The sequence below is a fragment of the Coturnix japonica genome, chromosome 1 (assembly GCF_001577835.2).
Source record: "Coturnix japonica isolate 7356 chromosome 1, Coturnix japonica 2.1, whole genome shotgun sequence".
Lineage (NCBI taxonomy): Eukaryota > Metazoa > Chordata > Aves > Galliformes > Phasianidae > Coturnix > Coturnix japonica.
In genome coordinates this window covers 160,672,732-160,693,653 of record NC_029516.1, presented here as the reverse complement: position 1 = coordinate 160,693,653, position 20,922 = coordinate 160,672,732, and the positions used below count along the sequence as shown (strand labels likewise).

Below are 20,922 nucleotides of genomic sequence, written 5' to 3'. Positions count from 1 at the left end.
GCCGCTGCATCACCACTCTTTGTGAGAAGAAATTTCCCCTCACACCCAACCTGAAGTCAGTCCTGCCCTCTCCAAGGTGAAATCCTTCTTACTCACCCCTATGGCCAACCTCCCACGGTCGTCACCAGAGGCACTGACAACAAAACCAATAAAACCATTGTGGGCAGCAGGGATGAGCAAAGGCAACGCAGCAGTAAATAAAACCCTCAAGAGCGTTTTGCAGACATATTTGCATGGAAGTGCCTCCTTACCTCTCACGGTTAGAAATGAAGTAAACAAGCTCTCCGAGCAGGCTGCTTCTCCTTCAGGAACAATTTATTCTTTGCAAACCTCGGCTCCATGGCTTATCTGACTGCAGTGTTCATGGGCACTAACTCAGTCACAGGTGGGCAGCACCAACAAAAGTCCTCCGAGAAATGGAATCTTTACCATCTGACCGTTAGCAAGACCGACCATCAAATGAATAGTGATTCTTCAGATTAACATTAAAACCCATTTATTCAGGCTTTTGTGCAGGGTGCACAACTCATTGCAGTTACGTATACACAGTATGCACGTTCTAATAGCGTACAAAAGGCAGATAGCAACAGGTTCTTACACTGGAAATGTATGTACAGACATAGCAAATCGGTAGTTTTACATTAAAAAATACCTGACAGTATACCTGCATCATCGAGGCTATTAGAAATGTTGTAGAAAACCAATAAAACTTGGAAAGTATCTACCTTCATTCCGCTCTACCCAGGCTGGATATAGTCAGGCTTCCCACACAGTGGTCAAAGCCTTCAAGTTCCCCAACACTTGGCAGGGTCACATCGCCGCTCACTCTAACACGTTCCATCACATGTTAAAGATTAATACATCAGAATAAGCTCCTGTTTTACGGGGGAAAACAACTTCAGTAATTCTAAGAGCTCATTTTCTCTCAGGAAAAGACAACAAAGGAAAGATTTGGAGAGAGCATGAGAGAACCAAACATTAACGAGATGTTGGAATAGCGCTTCCTGGTCCGTCCCGAAAAGTCTTTGTGGACCAGGCAGCACCTAAGGTAAAGTGCTGAAAACTGTCCAGATTTAGAGGCGCGACAGCAGGCCTTGGCAGACCCCAGGTCTTCTGCTGATCTCTACCTCGTTCCTATCCTAAGGGTTGCAAGAGATCGTACTTTTGTAACCTGCACAGAAAGACACAGAGAAATCAAGCAGATTTAGCAAAGATAGAAGCAAAAGCAAGAAATAGAAATATGCAGCAACATCAACAGAGCTACGCTTCGCTCCCTGTAGCTGCCCTGCATTAGCACATCCCCACATTTGGTGGCTGAATGGATTTTGTTTCAAAGATGTGAGCAGAACGAGGGAGCATCGGCAAAGAAAGGCTGAGGAAAGGCATTGTTCCTGTAGCCAAGTCCTCGGCAGGAACATGGAGAACCTGACTATACCCAATTTCAGCATGAAAAGCAAGTCCAACTTTGTTCAACAACCACCTGTCAGAGACATTTCTTTGTATGCACCAGTAGAGTCTCAATAGCAAACGTTCCCATTACCGTTACGTACCCTAACACCCACCCGGGGCAGCTCCACAACATTAGTTCACTAACACAGACAGCACATCACAGCTGTGACAACTATAGGATAGAAAGTTAGAACTGCTTCCACAGGCGGCTTAAAAGGCGTGCTGTGCAGAAACACCCAACGCAAAGCACACATCTGCAGAAGGTTCAGTCACAGCCACAACTACTCCAGCAGTGCCGCGCAGGTGCTGCTGGCTGTGTGAGCTCTGTGGAAAATGGCTTTTCAGGAGGACGAGAACAAACAGGGAGGTAAACCTCATTTTTACATCAAGGGCAAAACTGAACCGTACTCCCTCTGCACACAGTAATACTTCAAGCTGTGTTTTTAAGAGCTGTTAGCTTTGAAAAGCTTCATTTTTTACACCTACTCAAGACCAAAATTCATACAAAAACTACAGAACTTGCATACTTGTATACTTCACTATAGTACAGCCATGAGAAGGCCTGATGCCACGTACCCTGTTAGAAACCTTTAGTTTCATCATTATATATGAACATATAAACACTTACAAATACACAAATTACCAAGTTCAGTCAGGTGCAAGTACTATTCCCTACAGCACTACCTATTGCAAAAACAGCTCCTTCCATTAGTTGATAGCAAAGCAAGGGCAGCACCTCAGGCAAAGCACAGCTTTGTGCCACCACTGAGGAGGGATGCGGCGATTTCAGCCTTCAGCCGATGCCTGGCTGCCCTGCTGTATGAACACTCACCCATCCTACCCAGGATGGATATCAGGGAAAGGGTCTGCCCCCGAGGACGGTGGGCATAGGATTCATTAGGGCATAGGACAGGCAGCCCAGCAGGGCACGGCCCTGAGCTGCTGGAGCTCAGGGAATGTTTGGACAGCACTTTCAGACACAATTTGATTTTTGGGTGGTGCTGTAAGGAGCGAGGGGTTAGACTTAATGATTCCTAAGGGTCCCTTCCAACTCCGGATATTCCATGATTCTATTACAGCCCTTTCCCTTGCATAGCCCAGCCACACAGATGAGCTATTCATCAGAACTAGATTTCCTCTCCCAGGTGCTGGATAGAATCATAGAATCACAAGGTTGGAAAGGACCTACAAGATCACCCAGTCCAACCATCCTCCCAGTACTGTAGCTACAGCAAACCACTAAACTAGATCTCAGAGCTCTTCATCCAGATGCCTCTTGAACGCTACTAGGGATGGTGACTCCACCACCTCCCTGGGCAGCCATTCCAGTGCCTGACCACTCTCTGAGAGAAAAAGCTCTTTCGTATGTCCAATTTAAACCTTCTCTGGCACAATTTGCAGCCATTTCCTCAGGTCCTGTTTGTTGTCTGGGAGAAGAGGCCAAACCCCTCTTCATTGCAATCTCCCTTCAGGAGTGTAATGAGGTCTCCCCTGAGCCTCTTCTCTGGACTAAACAATCCCAGCTCCCTGAGCTGCTCCTCATAAGACTTGTGCTCCAGACCCCTCACCAGTCTCATTGCCCTTCTCTGGGCACATTCCAGGGCCTCAGTGTCTTTCTTGTAGTGAGGAGACAAAAACTGAACACAATACTTGAGATGCAGCCTCACCAGGGCTCAGCACAGATCATAGAACAGCCTGAGTTGAAAAGGACCACAATGAGCATCTGGATTCAACCCTTCTGCTATGTGCAGGGCTGCCAACCATCAGACCAGGCTGCCCAGAGCCACATCCAGCCTGGCCTTGAATGCCTCCATTGAAGGAGCATTTAAGAACTCTGGGCTACAGTGCTTTGCAAAAAACAATCATGTAAGATCCTAAAGGCAAAAGAAGAAAGAGCTGAGTTTATAATGATGCAGAGAAGTGTAACTGGCATTTGGAAGTACTGCTCACAAGAGATCCGGGAATTTAAAACGTGAATTAAACTGAAGAACTATCAATTACAGGAAGCAAAGGAGAGGTGCAGATTAACAACATACATGTTTCTATTTCAGAACTTCTCTATGTGTGAACAATCCTGCTTTCCCATCCCTAATCCAAATTAATTCATTCCCAGTAATGAAGAAGAAGGCAGGACAGACCAGTCCGTGCTCTCTGGATGCTTTTTACCTACACATTCTAGACTCAGAATCATAGAATTACTCAGGTTGGAAAAGAACTTAAAGATCATCAGGTCCAATCACAACCCAACCATAGTTCTTCCTGCACCGAAGATCCAAGTGCACTCACCATAGAAGTTTTCAGCTTCAGTCCTGATGCAAATGAGCCTTGCTCTGGCAATAGGACTGCAATTACCATATTCATAGATTAATTAATTAGTAGTGTTGCTTAGATAAAGTAAACCTAAACTATTTCTACTCATCAAGATAACATGCTTTAAGGAAACTGACAGAAATCAACCTTCTAGTGGAAGCTCAGTTTAGCAGGAAACTATTGATGTTATGTAAAAAGATGATAAATCTTGTACCAAATTTGGTGAAGAAATGGGGGTGATTAGGAAGTATGAAAGCTGAGGCAACAGGGAGATGCAGAGCTGAGAAACAGAACTCTCTGTGATCTCATATGTGGTCTCAGAGCCTGTCATGAGATCACTGCTCTGCACAGTGACATGTGGGATTCACACTGCTGGGACGAGCAGCGGGGCAGTGAGAACAGTGTGTGCACACAGCACGTGCTGTGAAATAAAGTGCTCGAAGGCAAAGTCAGCAGACTGCAGAGCATGTCTTCTGCTGAAGCTTAACCAGCTATACAGTGGCCAGGCTGGGTACACAACGTTCTAAAGAACTCTGAGATCTCTCAGTGCTGGGCAGGCATCCTATAGGCCTTCAGAAATTATTCAGACAACAGCAAGCCCTCTGGTGTAAACAGGATAGTTTTAAACAAACAAACAAGAACGTGTAGCTGTCCCACCTCTGAACCTGATGCCTTTTCACCCGATCCACTTATCCACAGAGCACACGGAACTTAAACTGTTACGCACACCTGCTTAGAAACGTTTGCATCAATCAGGCCATCTCCTTTGATGTGCATTTCCACCTCCCTTTGTTTCTTCTGCTGCCTAAAGCCTACTGCTGTGAACAGAAACTGACAGGTTACTTACAAACACCAACAGAAGCCCCTTATGGAATCCCAGTGGTTCCAGACATTCCATTCCTTTGCTAACTCTGCCTTGCTATGAGTTATGTGGGCATAAGCGACCTCCTCCTGAACGCCTGTAATACTGCAGGCACTGCTGTAAGTACGGGAGTCACTTACTAACAAGAAATGTGGTGCTCAGGAGTTCTGAAGGGAGGATATATTATTGTTTTGGGGGACTTTGCAAGTCAAAGCTTCTCTAAGATCCTCTGCACCTCTAACACAGACAGAGTCAAAAAGGTTATGTCCATTATTCCATTACTATTGACCACATCTTCCTAAAAAATCTTATCCAAATACATTACACTACCAGGCAATTTCTACAGTTAAAGTGAACTTTGTGTCAGACTCTTTTGAAAGGAAGACATTTTATTTGTGTTGGTATTTCTGCACAGAAAGCACTTACGAATGCCAGCCATCAACCACCTCATCCCACAGCTCTCATCTCTGTTAAGGCCCCCAGTTCTTGAAACAAACTCAGTGGTTAGAGAGAACTGAGGGTATTTCCATATTTTCCACACATAAAGGCAGAAAATCATGCTTTGTATAGAAGCTCGCTTTCAAAAGGAAGAGATGTTATTAATGTGGCCCGTAAATAGTAGCTCTGCTCTATGTTTTCTCTCCCCCTCAAGAGCACACTTGAAGAAACGCTCTCAGAGCACACACCTCCCCTTCCAAGCACATTATCCTTAAGTTACGTCCCCATGCAGAAGCCAACAGATGAGAAACTCAGACCTAAGGATTCAGCAGAAGGGGCTCCAAGAAGGAAGCATAAAAATACCAAGCACAATTAAATGCATCAAGCACTTTAATTTATCGTAACAGTTCTACTACATAGAGTAATAAAAAGGGTTACGTGCTTGCGTTTGAGCGCAAGGGTAAATACAAGATGGAATAAAATGTCACCTGAAAGGAGGTCTAATTCAGGTGAGAGCTGCTTAGCAGAGTAATCTGCACTCTTTATAATGAACTGTTTCTGCCCTTCTGTTAGTGCACCAAAGGGATGAGAAAACACAAACCTGACATTGCAAAGAATGCAGGCCCCGTGTATATTTGAAAGCACTGTTTACTATAATGTGTAAAGTCATATAAAAAGAAGTTCCTTTGTGTTTAAGACAAGACATTGACCTATAATTACACTTAATTTACCCTGGGGCTAAGCAATGCGTAGGCAGTGACTGAAATTTCTTACATTACTCATATAGCTCTTAAATGGCCAAATTACTCTTCAACAGAACCCATTTGCTCCGATAATTCAGATCTTGTTTTGACTCAACAACCAGCAGCTCTCCCTCCCAGCTGTATGTGCCCATTTCACAGGCAGAACGCCATTCAATAGGGATACAATCCAACAGTCTTATTTTATGTTTCAATTTGACCAACCTGTGAGACAAAAAGCTGATGACCAACACTGCTATGCTGCTCTGGAAAAAGCTTAATACAGTTAGCAAAGCTGTTTGGGGGGAAAAAGAAGTGCATTAAATAACAACAGTGGACCTCAGAGAAATTTACTGTATCTCTTTATTGTTAACCAACGAATGTTATCCAAAATAGTAGATGTAATTGTAGCTTAATTGTACAACACAAAACAGGATGCTAAAGGAAAAAGCATGTGGAAAATTACTTCACCAAATAGTCATTCAATGTACTCTTAGTATTCCTGCCCCAGTAAGCGCTCCCAGCCGCTGGAGACAGCAGCTATAACCACTTTGTTCACTGTGAGAATCCGGATTACAAATGGTTGTTCCTGGTTGTTTTTAGGAAAAAAAAATATCATCACACAGCTTTATAAATGGATCTAATCCATTTAGCCCTACTCTATACACCGTAGGTTTATGAACAGCAAACTTTCCTGTTATTTTTCCCCCCGATGCTGAAACCGATATATCAATGTTAGTGCACACTTCCCAGGGCAAAACGAGGGCTCAGTGGAAGCTCAGTATTTCACCTGCTATGGCAAATCACCCCAACACTGCAGGAATTCGCTCACATCAAACAGTGACTACCCTTACAATGCGCTGCAGGTAGAAACACCAGCCTCCACCAAGCAGCATTCTGAAGGTCGCGTGCACCACCTGCACGCCAGTCTTCCAGGTTAACGGGATATGTTTAGCCCCACAAACCAAAGATATATGCATGTTTTTTTATTGTAATCTCGTGGTGTCACCCCACATAGCCAACCTTTGACTCTGCAAAATAAAACAAACTTAGTTGGACTGTTCATAAGAAAATTAAACCTATTGTGCATGAAAAACAGTGTTTAATAAAATGGCAAATTTTAATAGATAAGTGTAAATTTATGAGTGCATAATATCAAACAGAAAAGAGCTGAACCATCCTCAGAGAAAGCAGGGTTCTTCCATTGTAGGTATTTACTAAGGTACTCTAACAGAAGGAACAACTGCACATTAACTGCAAAGATATTTCTCAAGTTCATTTCCTAGAATTTCTCAAATAAAAAAAAAAAAAGAGGAAAAAAGGAGCAAACCTCCTTTTCAAGAAGGAAAGGACTTCATGATCTGACATCAGATACGACAGTTACGACGCTAGCTTCACTCAAAACTGAAGCTATAAATACTTCTAACTCCAATTCTGGGAACTTTCATTTTGTATTTGGAAATCCAACACCGAATTAACTCATATGCACTTCCTACACCCCTCCCAGAAGATAATATACCAGTGACAGGTTACAGCTTTAAAAAAACCCACAAGATGCTGATACAATTTAAACTCAACAAAAGGCAGTTAAACAGCATTTAGCACTACAAATCCATCTCCATGTCAAAGAAAACCCTAGGAGCAAGGGCTCCTAGCACTGATGATATTATTACACAGTGACAGAGCTTTTTCATGGTGTTTGAAGGACCAGTCATCATGTATGTAGTAGTGAGGTAGGATACTGTCCCCTCCCTGGGACTGATGTTTTCATATGCTCCCTTGCCAGAAAGGTCCAGGGTCTCCCTACTGCAAATAAAATAATTACAAGCAAATAGCATACAAAGCTTTTTGTTGTTGTTTTTGCATTTGGTTGCATTTAAACACTTTGTGCATCTAAAAAAAAAAAAATCACCTAGGGAAAAGCAATACATATTCCAGCCTATCAGCAGCCGTGTGCTGCCTACAGGTAGCGTTCCATTTAGAAAAACATCTGGAACCACCACCTGCCATCCAGACCTTTGTGAACAGGTAGGCAAAGAAAACCATCAATGATGACAGGACATGAAACACCGAAGAATTTCATTCGGGAGGGAAAAAATAAAAGAAACTGAAAGTCAGTGATATCAAACTCCTCATGGTGCAGCTACGTTGAAAAGTTTAATGTTAAACCTCATCATCCTGAAATAGTACCTATCCAGTTTCGGTTCAGCTCCTTTATTCTTTGTTAATGTTTCAGCAATCTGTACACTTGTCAATCATCGTACACTTCACATCAGTTTTCAAAGAAAAAAAACTACAAAGCAACAAATCTGAAGACATGATAGGGAAAAAAAATTGCTATTATTCTCCACACCCTCCCCCTGCAAAGCTAGGGATGACAGACTGCCTTACTGTTGAATAGCTTCCCCCAGATTTGTCTTTAACCTCTGTAGTCAAACTGGTATTAAGTGCTTTGGCAAAGTGGGGTGCAATCCATCAAATCTGCAAAGGCCTGCTTTTTTCTCTGTTGGTGGTTCAGCTTTATGAGGAACATATATGCAAAATAACAGCTCTCACATTGCTTCAAACTCATCAATACGCTGCTTTGTATTGCCTTGTCGGATTTGTCGAAGAGTCTTGTACTTATCACGGCCTGCTTTAACATTCTCAGCATGAAGGACATCATTTTGTGTTTTCTTGGTTTCATCTCTGGCTTGGGCCAACTCAGAACTTAAAGCCTGTTGAATAAAATATTTGGATTTAAGTGCTTTAACTAATCTTTTTATGATAATACCTAACCTGCAGCTTGGATAGGGACTCCTGTCAACCAACAAAATGCTGTCTGTACTGTTCAGTACCTAAATCTGTGAGGTCTATCAAAAAAGACTGTAGAACAAAGACAACGACAGCACAAGATTCCTTCCTTATAAATACATGAGTATCAAACAAAAAAAACCCAACCTTGCAACCTAACATCCAAGAACAGGGGGACCAGCAAGATAAAACAGGAAAATTACGTTATTTCTATTTCTGCTTGACCAAAGATAGCACACTCATCTCCCTGATTCTGCCAATGACTGGGCAAGCAGAGAAGATGCATTACAGAATCACGCTATTAAAACATTGCTGCCAGAAAAAGCAACAACTTTCCATTTCCTTCCCAAACAGATATTTCATAACATGGCAAACTGTTATTATACTTTGAGAGATAAGACAGATCTAAGAGGAAATGCTCTTTCAGGGAAATAAGATTCATCCTCACGGGGAATATTTCCGTCTCTACTTTTATGATGCCTCTGAGCAGCAGCAAATAAACCCAAATACTATTAAGCAAGCATCTGTTCATACTAATTAATAGATTTCAGGACTCAAAACAAAAGTATTACGTTCCAACATTCCACATCCCAGCCATTATACAATTACTTGAAAACTTCACTGTCCAACGTGACAACATTGTTATACTTCTAAGCTACAAAGCATAATCTTGCATCTCATCTTTCCATTTATTCTGCTTTGTAACACTATGAATGATACTGGCTGTTTAATAAACCCAGTAGTTGATAGGAAGGGTACTTCCTTGGCACACCAACGCTTCAGTGAGACCTTTTAAAAATAAAGAATGAAAACCCAAGGCCTGAATTATGTCAATACAACTATACATCTTCATTACCTGGAGCTGTTTCTTAACACGTTCATTTTTCTGTGTTTCTGTTACCCGTTCCTCCTCACTCCTGTGATTCATGACACCATCAGAAGACAGTTCTGCACTGGCTTCAGCATTGTTTTCATCATGTTCATCGTGTTCATTCTCTGTTGGAGGAATAACTGGTGGGGGAGGAGGCGGAGGAGGAGCAGACATCACAGATTTCAGTTCTTCTTTGGTCTTTTCTAAGTCCTCCTGGGCTGCAAAAGCCTAAATACAGTAAACAAGACTTAGCATTATTTAAATTGATTTAAACTAGTTTAAAATTCACAAGAACCAATTGTGAAATCTCTCCTCCCAGGAGAGATGCCCCAGTTCCTTCATCAGCACAGAACTAAGTACAGTACCCCAAGTGTGGCCCCAGTAGAGCTGAGAATTTTGCTATAAATTGTAGACTAGTGACATTTCACGTGCCTTTGTTCTAATTCTGATCCATCTTTTCACCTCCAATCATGACTTTTTATTATTTTATTTACACCTCCCTTTCAATGTGTTTCTTTTCAAGCACAAAGCTTCAGTCTACCACCCCACATAAGAAAGCCATTTTAAATCTCTGATCATATATTTGTGATAAGAATTCCCCCTCTCCAGTCTATGAGTTAAATGTAAGTGCAAAGTGGTTTCATAAAAATAAAAAAATTTAAAAAAAAAAGGAGAAAACCCTCTAAAAATAAATAAATAAACAAGGCTTCTCTGAAGCCTGAAGGGAGTAAGAGACCCAATGACATGGAATTCCACAGGTATTTCTGCACTTATCTCCCTTAGTTTCTCTTAAGGTCTGACTTCCCACAAACACGAGTTAATTACTTTGTGCTGCCATTCTGAGGCCTCCTCCTCTTTTTTTTTCTTGGCCTCCTCCAGAAGTGCAATCTTGGCAGTGAATTCAGCAAGTTCTGCTGCCTAAAACAAAAACAAACAAAACAGAAGTTTTAGTTCAACACCACTTCAGCTCTGCAGTGGAAGAGAGCAGAGCCTTTGAAGAGAGTCATTTATCATTCATCACTGCTCTGCTTATTAAAAATAGAAATTTTAAACATTCATCACAGATGGAGAGAATCGGTATTTTTGCCTGATAGGAGACTGTCTGGGATGGGGAATCATCTATCTTCTGCACTTCCAAACTTGCTGAGAAATAAAGACCTGCAGTTACAAATTACCATTTGGCACCGCTTCAGCTTAATACAGCTCTAACAGTCTCAACAAAAATCTGATGACTTTAGATGATAATCTCAGTACTGTTAAGATAAATCTTGCCTCAAGCATTGCTGTTTAAAGAGTACCAAGAGCTGTTTTACAGTTGAGAAATATTTTCCTATAAAATTTTCATTCCCTTCTCATTTACCACGTGCAGTTCTTCAATAAGAAATCATCTAGCACAGATTGCAAGAAGATAATGCTCTAAACAGAGAAAAACCTAAGAAGGTTTTTTTTTTGTTTTTTGTTTTTTGTTTTTTTAAGTCCCACAACAACCTGTAACAAAGCATGGGGTATTTCACATACTTGCTCATCCTACAAAATAGGTGTAACCAAAACTCCAATGTAAATTTCAATAATGACTTTCCATTTGTTTCAATGCAAGATTAAAGGCTCTTACTAGCTGCTCCTGGTTCTTCATTTGATCAGCTGCCTGTTTGGCTAGAGCAGCTTTAGCTTCCTCAGCTGCTCGGCGTTCCTTTTCCAGGCGCTCTGCTTCTTCTTTCGCTCGTTTTCTCTCCTGATCCAGTTCTAGAGCTCTTCTGGTCTGTTCCTCCAGCTCTGCCAAAGGGATAGTTTGCAGCCAATATATCCTTATTTAATTCTTACTCATATGTAACACAGGTAACAGTTACAACAAAGCTTTACAAGACAGCCTAAAGTGAGCCTGACTTAAACCAAGAACTGCCATCACATCCCCTGATGATGCACTCCACGTATAGCTTTTTTTTTTTTAAACACACACTTCGGATATATTTCACTTCACAGCTCAGAGTTGCAGAAAGTTATCAGCTTCCTGATAAAAAACAGACAGATTGATAAACACACACCAATCACTACAGACATGTTTTCACATACATGAAATCATCCTGTTCCAACAAAAAAGCCAAAGACTTACTCCACTGAAATGCTTTACAACAGTATTTTAAATGCAGCTGACATTTTAGACATGCACTTCCAGCAAAATGACCTGAGATCCATTGGAGAGGTCAGAAAACAGACTTCCAGAAAGTGCAAGCAGGAAAAACTGAAATCAAGGGGAAGGGATAACAGTCGCCTAGCTGCCTGGTTAGGAAAATACTGCAAGCAAAAGGGCAGAACCCTGACATAAGGGAGCTAAGAGGAAACAATCTACCAGTATTGTAATTTTGAGGGCAGAATTGAACAGGAAATTGTTTTTAATGATCAAAATTTGAAGGCCAAAATCAGGGGCACTGCAGTACAAGTAGGGCAAGTTGTACAACTGCAGCACCCACAAAACTAAATCAAATGCACCAATGTTTAAAAACACTATTTGAACGGACAAAACCTCCCTGTGAAGATGGAGAATACTAAGCTACCGCATAATCTACAGAACAGAGGCACCGTTTATGTAAACATGAATCCACATATAAAAGAATGCTAAAAAGGCCAGAAACATGTATTACATACTACATCAGATAGACTATATTCCCTATGAAAGCCAGAATACAAGAGACTTTGTTCAGAATTGAGAAATGATTTCCCCCTTCCCCTTTTAATACCTTTATATTTATATACTTTCCTTTAGAACAATCTTCTTCAGAGTGCGATGTTAAATTAAAAGAACCATTTCTGTCCTAGTGACTTATGACTGAAGGTATTTCCAAATAAAATGCTTAACAACTTCAACATAGCAAGAGCCTTATTTTATTGGGCACTATGGAGGCAGAGCTAGAGAAAATGTAGGCATATTTGCACAGCTACAGACAGTGATCGTTTTTATCGTGCTCGAAGCCAATGGTTACAAATAGGAGAGAAGAATGGAACTTCTATGAATACAATGCAAATCTGAAGTAAAAAATTAAAAAGAAAAATAGCGACAGGACAAGGGGGAGTGGTTTTAAATTGAGATGGGAGGTTCTGGTTAGATATTAGGAGCAAGTTTTTCCACACAGAGAGTAGTGATGCACTCGAACAGGTTATGGGTGCCCCATCCCTGGAGCCAGGCTGGATGTGGCTCTGGGCAGCCTGGCCTGGTGGTTGGCAACCCTGCACACAGCAGGGGGGTTGAAACTAGATGATCATTTTCAACCCAGGCCATTCTATGATTCTATAAGAGGAGAGGAGAAGCAGTGGAGTGACTGCACAGGGTTTCTCAACATAAAAGCTGTTTACTGACCACACATGGTTTACTCACTAAAACCCATTAAGACTCAAATTTTTAAAGTTCTCAGCACCAACAAGGGAACAGGAAAACAAAGGGATAAGGAACTTCCAAATGAAAAGCTAAATTCAACAAAATCCTGGAGGAATTGTTCAGAGTAATTGTAGTCCCCCTACCTCCTCCAACCTCAGATTTTCAGCACGTCAAACATGTAAAAAATCTGAGTTAAACTGTATGCTGTATTATTTCCTTTCTATAAATGGAAATTAAGACTCCTGCTGTATTAGAAATCATTTTTATATTATGAAAACCCTTACCCACGTACCTCAACTTTCAACTCTGAAAAGAACAGCTCTCCTGAAATTAAAGCATAAACGCCACTATCTTGTCTTGCTATTAAAAGTCAAAAAAGCAAACAACTAAAACACCACAAAGAAAATCAAACACAGACCGTGGAACTGCCCTACCCAAATGAACTAAGCAGTGTTATCAGACAGAACAAATCCAGGAGCAGTGAGAGGCTCACCTTTCTGAGCTTTCATTGTTTGTTCCTCAATTTGTCTTAAGCGTTCCATTAATTCTTCCTTTTCACGTTCTATTCTTTCCTTTTCCTTTTCTGCAATCTCCCTTTTCTTCTTCTCATTTTCAAGCTGTGCCCTGAAAATAATAAAAGGCTTTTTTGTTGTTGTTGTTGTTCTTTTAAACATTAAGCAGGTTAAATTCTACTCTGGATTCTGGTAGCACTTGTTTTCAGTTTACACGAGTAATAAAGGAATACTTAATTTTCAATGTTTTGAACTCATACTCAAACATAGTAACTGAGTTTCTCCATTTCAAAATATAGTGCTTAAAAGGAAATTATGAACAGAACCAATTAGCAACCTTGGTTATGGTCCAACCAGGTAAAGCTAAGATTATAGCTGCATTTCACACGACTGCCGTTCCAGGATAGAAATAGTCACTGTGCTTTCTGAATACACAAAAGGTAAGTTGTTATATTATTTGCCAAACTTGCTTTCGCGGTTCACGTGTAGTATAAAAATCCCTAAGAATCACGCAACAGAAACTTTAAATGTGTCACAAAAAACTTAATGAGAAACAACGGTAGAGCTACTATTACTATGCAGAAAGCTCCAAGGGGATACGGCTTCCTATTAAAACAGGTGAACCATGCCAGTGAACAAACCGGCTCACCTATTACAGAAAGAAAAGCAAAAGCCCTACAGAATGCTAGGATGTTTGATATTCTATGACTTAGTATCCCGAAAAGGACAGAAGAATTTTCCTTCTGTTTCATGAAAGTTTGTTAATTACCTTTCCAATTGTTTCTGATGTTTCTCCTCTCTAGCTTGGGCCTTCATCTGTTGCACTTCAATTGTATCAGGTTTCCGCCTCCTCATGTACAATTCATGATTTCCCATACACAGTGCCAAAATACGCTTGTTAATTCTCAGACGAGGTGCATAAAAAACAAAATCCTAGAAAAATATGCACATCCATTAGTCGAAAAACTCAGCTATGACGAGTCAAAGTATTACTGCACTTGCACATTTGTTACATTTAAATTTACAAGTGTCTTTATACTCTTCCTCCAAAATCCAGTTACCATAAAAAGCCTGTAAGATAAATGCAAAACCCCATCTGCATTCCTCTATGTAGAGGTTCGCTATTTTATTCAAAACTATTTAAACTTCTAAAAGTAGCGCTATTTTCTATGCTTCAATGCAAGTTAACTTTGTGTGTTGCCCCATAGAGCCTGATGGAAGTTGCTACTGTAATCCAAGCAAAAAATAGAAAGAAGATGTAGGAGCGCAGGGAATTCAGCATGCTACAGAGCAGCTTTTCAATTCATCACAAAACATTAGCTGGCTTATAGGAAGAAAAAAAAACAAAAACACAGAAATCTTACGTGCCACCAAGAAGGAAGAGAGTGAAAATAAAAGTACCACACTTCAAAACTTGAATTTCTTTTTGATTACTGAATATTCTACCAATATAAAAAAAGGCATAAAAGTACTTGCTTATGTTATAGTACCACAGCAGGTTCCTTCAAGCTTGAAACCCTCCACATAAAAAGGCATACTATTCTACAGACAACTTACAGGGGCCTTTTTGTCAATTGGCTTTATTACAAACTTCTTGTCATTGAAAGAGATGTTTCTTATTTCACTCCAAGGAAAACCAATCTTGGGTGTCAGCCTTCAAAGAGAAAAAGTTCTCATTAAAAGAAGAAAAAGAAAGGCATTAGAAAGACATTAATGTCCACTGACACACAAGCCTTCTTCTCATCCTGTTTCTACTGCCCCAATTAAATTACTTTTACAAAACCTACCAAGACAACAGCTTAAGCACATTTTAGTTGACAATTTCACATACTTATTTGATGAGTTTGTAATAGTAAGTTTCATATTCCTATAGCACTGCAACAGAAGAAATTCAGAAATTTCAGCATTGACACATTCTACTACCATTAAATACATGCTGAATATATGCCAAATACCATCGTTCTTTATCAGCCACTGGTAATCTTCTCTTCAGAGAAATGGACAACTATTTCAATGGGGATATAATTTTAGAAAAGCTGGACATTCCAAAGACTGAAATTAGATCAGCCCTCAGTAACACTGTACTTCGGTTCAACTCAGCTGTAAGATACATCTTATTATATCTCCAAAGTTCACCCTGAATTTCATCCACCTGCATTTTAAGTAGAATTAAGTTGAGGAGCAGTTACAATTCTTTGCACCAACTGCAAACTTTTAACACTGAAAAGAAACACAGTTCTTAAATTGTTAAATATAAATATTTGACTTCATCAGCACAGAAAGTTCTCTGAGTTTATGTTAATTCAAAGGTTAAAAAGGTTTAAGTATTTGATTGCTATCTGAATTAAAATACCAAAAAATGGTTGACTGTCAGTGTATTGCACTGAATATTTTCATCATCTTTCAGGAGTTATGTTGCCATCTAATGGCAATTAAGGCTCACAGAATTTTGTTAAAGAGCATATACATCCAAGCATGAAATTTCAGTTCAGATGACAGCTCTTATCTGGTGTTTGACACATTTTGTTTCAAATCACTGTGAAAGTACTGTTAAGACCAGATACCACTAACAGAAGTGTCTGAAAAGAAACAAAGGAATGAGTCCGTTCTTCAGTATTAAGTTCCATATATTTCACCTCTACCCCATCCAAGAAGACAGAATGTAATCTCCATCAGAACAGATCCATCTATTTTCCTTGATGTCTAGAAGGTTTCATTTTTAGATACCAAAGCTCTTCCTGTTCTAAGAGCTCTATTCATAACTGCAATTCATGCAAACTTCTCAAACACAACGTTCAACTTCTCAATGTCTTTTTCACCCTGACTTAAAAGTCTTGAGGGAGTGAAAAGCACAGGAAAAAAATATATAAAAATGTTCTTGCTACAAATATCCACACTTAGCAAAGTCAATTTACGTTTACACAGATCAGAAGATCTTTGATACCCCATTTTGCTAAATGTTATTTAAAAAAACTGTTTTTGTATAATCTCAGGTAAGATCTCCTAAGACAAAACTGTAAAAAATGAGCATTAACCACTTACTTATCATCATGTTCATAAATATTCAGACCCAATGCATCAACTCCTAACCACAACTCAGTTCCTTTTTTATTCTTTATTTCAAAATAGTTGACTCCATACATTTCCAAATCTTGTGCTATCTTAAGGTATTCCATCATAGAATCTTCCCTGATAAAAAGAACAGAAAAAAAGTGTAAATGCATAGTACAGACAAGACAGAAAATATAAGAACAGGGGAAAGAACAGGGGATCTACAGAGTAACTTATTAGTGAGAAATTTAGTTAGGAATCAAACATCTTTTGGAAACTCACACGTACACTGATTTAAATACTTGTAGCATTTTACACCCTAACACTCAAACCCAGTTAAATCTCTGCACTTTGTCTTTTCAGTCTGAGGAGTAGAGAAATTTTTAGAGGCATGAAACTGCAACCAAAGGCAGTTGACGGCCTTACCAGAAATCAAATAGGCAGCCAACAATACAACAGTAAATTCAACTCTCATCCAAACTTCCATGGAAGTTTCTGATAACTGCTTACGCCAGCCAGAGCAGAAGAAAAGTTTCCAAGCAAAAATGCCACCACCCAAAACACACCTTGATAATAGTAAGAAATACCCCTTATAGGCCTCGGAACATTTTCTATGTAATTACCTTAACATTCCCCTGTGCTCTTCATGCCAGTTTTGTATTCGCTCTTCCCATTGTTCTTTTGTCAGTTTGTGCTGTTCTAACACACTGTGGATAGAAATTGTTATTAAATTACACTGGTTATCACATCATCTCTTAAACTTATTTTTAAACCTTGTGGCACAACACATGCTTGAAGAAATTTAAACATTACTTCCTATGTACTACTCACCTTTTCACCCAAACACACCAGTTCTGTATTTCAAAACATATATACACATTTAAAACAAATACTGTGGATTCACTTTTTTCGTAGTATTCTATAAAGTTTGTATTATAATACAAGTCACACCGTGGCATATGGCGACCTTCAGTAAGGCCATAAACGCAACATTCAGAACTCCCCAAAACACACAATAAATCCACAATATTCTGACCAGTGAATGCAGTTCTATATTAAGGAGAACTGCAAACCCTCTCACCTTCTTCCATAAGTTTTAAAAAGCCAACCTGCTTCCTGCAGCAACTATTTTTGACATTACATTCTTTTGAAGTATTTTTATTAAGTACTTGATAGTTTTCTAGGAAATCTCTGGTGACAGGAGGCAAAACAGGAGTAACTGTGCTACAATGAAAACAAAAGGTACATGCCCGCTCAGCACAAACTGACACAACTCATTGAAAATGTGCTGGGAAAGCATCTGACCATACATTTACTGAAAAGGAGCATCTGAAGTATTTGAATCTGTGTGTACACGAGCACTCCAGCGTTCCACAGGCTGTCAACAACTGAGCAAAGACAAAGATCTGTGCACTATTATATTCAGCTATGAGTTGTACTGATTCTTAGTCTCCTTGCCTTCTACATAGATCCAGAAGAATAATTCCTAAGAATTCACTGCAATAAGAAGGAAGTAAGCAGCCAGCACTTACCTGAGGTTTTTTAAAACCTGAAACACTGACAGAAATATTTTTTAAAACATCTATCACAGTTTTAAATGCTTTTTTTTTTACTAGCTAGAAGATTCTTGCTCTTAGCTAATGAGCTAATTTCTACTTCTCGTTTTTGAATTAGAAAAGACAATATATGAATTTCAAAAGAAAACTGAAATTATTCCACAGTTCTCATCTCTTTGAAGCTGCACTAAAGTTACATACTTAGTAAGCATCCATTTGTTGACAATACAGTGTCATAGATTTATTTACACTAACAAAACTATCTAGCTCCGCAAATTCCTGTTGTAACTCTTCCCTTATGCCAACGCATGTCAGGTACAGTTTCAGCTGTGAGGAGGAAAGAAAAACAACCCAGAACTATAATGCTGGTGCTTACCTTCCCTAGACACTAACATGAACAACTGACACAAAAACATTCACATAACAATAATGACAAGAATTCATTTTCCAAATTTTCTGTCCAGGTCAGCATTTGTAAGTTAAACACATGGCAGAAAATGTATTTTATAGCTATTTTTCATGAATTTACTACCATTTACTAAAACTTTTTACATAAAAACACCATGAAGAACAAGGGTAAACCTGAATAATTTAAAGAACAAGATTTTAACTCAGCAGAGGCAAACCTCCAGCAACAACAGGTAAGTATGTCTTCTGCAGTACTCTGAAAACGTCACAGGCTAAATCTGTGCAGTGGGTTGAGGATGGGACAAGAAATAGGTCTCTGGAAGCCTACAGTTATGATGCTTTCATATGTAGTCTAAACTGGGATGAGCTCTTGTAAGTTCTACTAGAAAAACGTGCACCCTTTTAAAAAAGCTACCATTAATTGCATTTTTCACTTACTACTTCCACTCTAAGAAGTCAAGCAATCAAGTTCAAAGAGAGCAAACAATGCAAAAAACACATTTATGGTCTGTCTCACCGCTGAGGGAGAAGCCTGTCATTCGCTAAGTAGCCCAGTTTATGTATCTCCTTATTGTAATCTCCGTACTTGGACTGTACAGCATAAGAAGCAAGAAGAACAGCCGTCTCTGGTGGACAATATATCTCATCATTTAAGATGGCTTCTTTGACTTGCAGGAAGAAAAGTCTTTGTGTTATTTCCTGAATTAACTCTTCAGATACATCCTCTGGAAAAAACTTGGCCCTGAATTTAAACTGCAAAGGATTTTCTTTCCTTACATCTTGCTGTGTTACCTAAGGAAAAAAAATAAGTGAATAAAGAAAACGCAGGAAAAGCACTAAATAATATAATAAATACAATGAACTTGACACTAATGACTTGAGGAAGAAACTAAATAAGTTTAATAAAGATTCTGTAGCAAGAATTACAGCATATTAACTTAGGGGTAAAGCTGAATTATTCTTTTAAAAGAAGTCTTTGAACTACTGAACTAAGCATATGTGCTTCGTTCCTCTGCAAAAATCATGGTTCCATTCATCACATTTTTGTAAAGCTTATGGACAAACCTTATCACAATTTCCCCGAAGAGATCAGATGTGATCAGCTTATAAGTATTAAACAGCTGTCTAGTCAATAATCAATACACAAACAGATCTTCTGTTCATTTTCTATTTCATTTGAGCTCAGCTTTCAGCACTTATAATGACAGGCAAAAATAAAAGAAAATATCATTTTAACATCAAATACTACAGTGATTGTTAAAAGGTAAACTCTAAATAAATTTCATACATCCCAATTCCACATGCACTTCATTTCATATTTAATTTCATTTGCACAAGTAGTCCTTTTACAGCTTTACTTCAAAGGAAATCGTATTTCTGTTTGCTTGACTAGTAGAAAGTATCAAAAATAGTATGACTTCTGCTGCAACCATTCTCATGAATTTCTCACTTAGTTCAACAAGGCCAAACACAAGGTCCTGCACCTGGGTCAGGGCAATGCCAAACACAGATACAGGTTGGTAAAGAATGGTTGAGAGCAGCCCCGAGGAGAAGGATTTGGGGGTGTCATTTGATGAAAGACTCAAGTTAAGTCAGCAATGTGTGCTTGCAGCCCAGAAAACCAACCGTACCCTGGGTTGCATCACAAGAACTGTGACCAGCAGGTGAGGGAGATGATTCTGCCCCTCTGCTCTTGTGAGACCTCACCTGGAGGTACTGTTTTGGGCGTCCACCACAAAAACATGGAGTTGATGGAGCTGGTCCAGAGGAGGGCCACAAGGATATTAATGACTTTCTATGATAAGTCATTCAGGAAGCTCAGGGTAAACAGAGTGTGAAAGGGAGTACGGGGACAACATGGATGTCAACTGTACCCTGGGCATCATCCAAAGCAGCATGGACAGCAGGGATGCGAGAGTCTTCTGAACACTGCATTTCATCATTTAAAGCAAACAAGAAGCTGCTACTTGACTAAATTTGATAAATCTCACCTACAATATCAAAGCAGCAAGTCTTATAAAAGTATATTTAAAACTATATATTTGCTTAAGTGTCGGGAAATTATTACCTTTTTATTTAGCTTCAGCCATGTTGAGTAGCCTTTGCTGTCCACGTACTGCAGCCCAAAAAACCAAACTTCACGAAGACCAACAGTTTTTACCACCTAATGAAAAATGATCCACAGTTAACAATGATTAATTAGTGCAACAGGAATTTTATGGTTGTTGCCTTGTATAAGCCGCTTTTTTCACATGGGCAACAGAAGCAAAATATGTTCAACATAAATGCCTTGTAGCCAAGGAACAGCTCCAGTGTGCAACTTAATGCACGTATCAAACTCAGCCCCTGAGAAATACTAAGCTGCAAACAGGATCCTGATCTTTGAAATGGCGTTACCTGCAGATCAACCACCAAGCAAGTCTACTTCAACCAAAGACAAGCAATGAAACTATATCGCTGAATAATACCTCTGGACAAGTATGATGTACTGAGTATGAATCACCTCCATTAGGTATTTCCAAGATCTTTTAGAAGATGATGATAAAAGAGTAAGAATGATCT

At 39.5% G+C, this 20,922-nt stretch overlaps 1 protein-coding gene across 4 annotated transcripts in view; it reads right to left on the bottom strand.

Annotated features, from left to right (window-relative positions):
• Positions 1-479: 479 nt before the first annotated feature.
• The window catches only part of RDX (radixin), a 36,589-nt gene continuing 16,146 nt past the window's right edge, over positions 480-20,922 (bottom strand). For 3 of the 4 annotated variants that reach the window (XM_015852198.2, XM_015852199.2, XM_015852200.2), the window contains exons 4-15: positions 20,429-20,524; positions 18,878-19,152; positions 17,020-17,103; positions 16,388-16,534; positions 14,903-14,999; positions 14,115-14,278; positions 13,327-13,457; positions 11,076-11,236; positions 10,289-10,381; positions 9,449-9,691; positions 8,356-8,516; positions 480-1,171 (exon numbers count right to left, since the gene is read on the bottom strand). In XM_015852198.2, coding sequence (XP_015707684.2) covers positions 1,135-1,171; positions 8,356-8,516; positions 9,449-9,691; positions 10,289-10,381; positions 11,076-11,236; positions 13,327-13,457; positions 14,115-14,278; positions 14,903-14,999; positions 16,388-16,534; positions 17,020-17,103; positions 18,878-19,152; positions 20,429-20,524 — 1,689 coding nt within the window. In that variant the 3' untranslated portion in view covers positions 480-1,134. Of the gene's footprint in view, positions 1,172-6,144; positions 8,517-9,448; positions 9,692-10,288; positions 10,382-11,075; positions 11,237-13,326; positions 13,458-14,114; positions 14,279-14,902; positions 15,000-16,387; positions 16,535-17,019; positions 17,104-18,877; positions 19,153-20,428; positions 20,525-20,922 lie in introns of those variants that run through there. The other variant, XM_015852201.1, reaches the window with a different exon arrangement.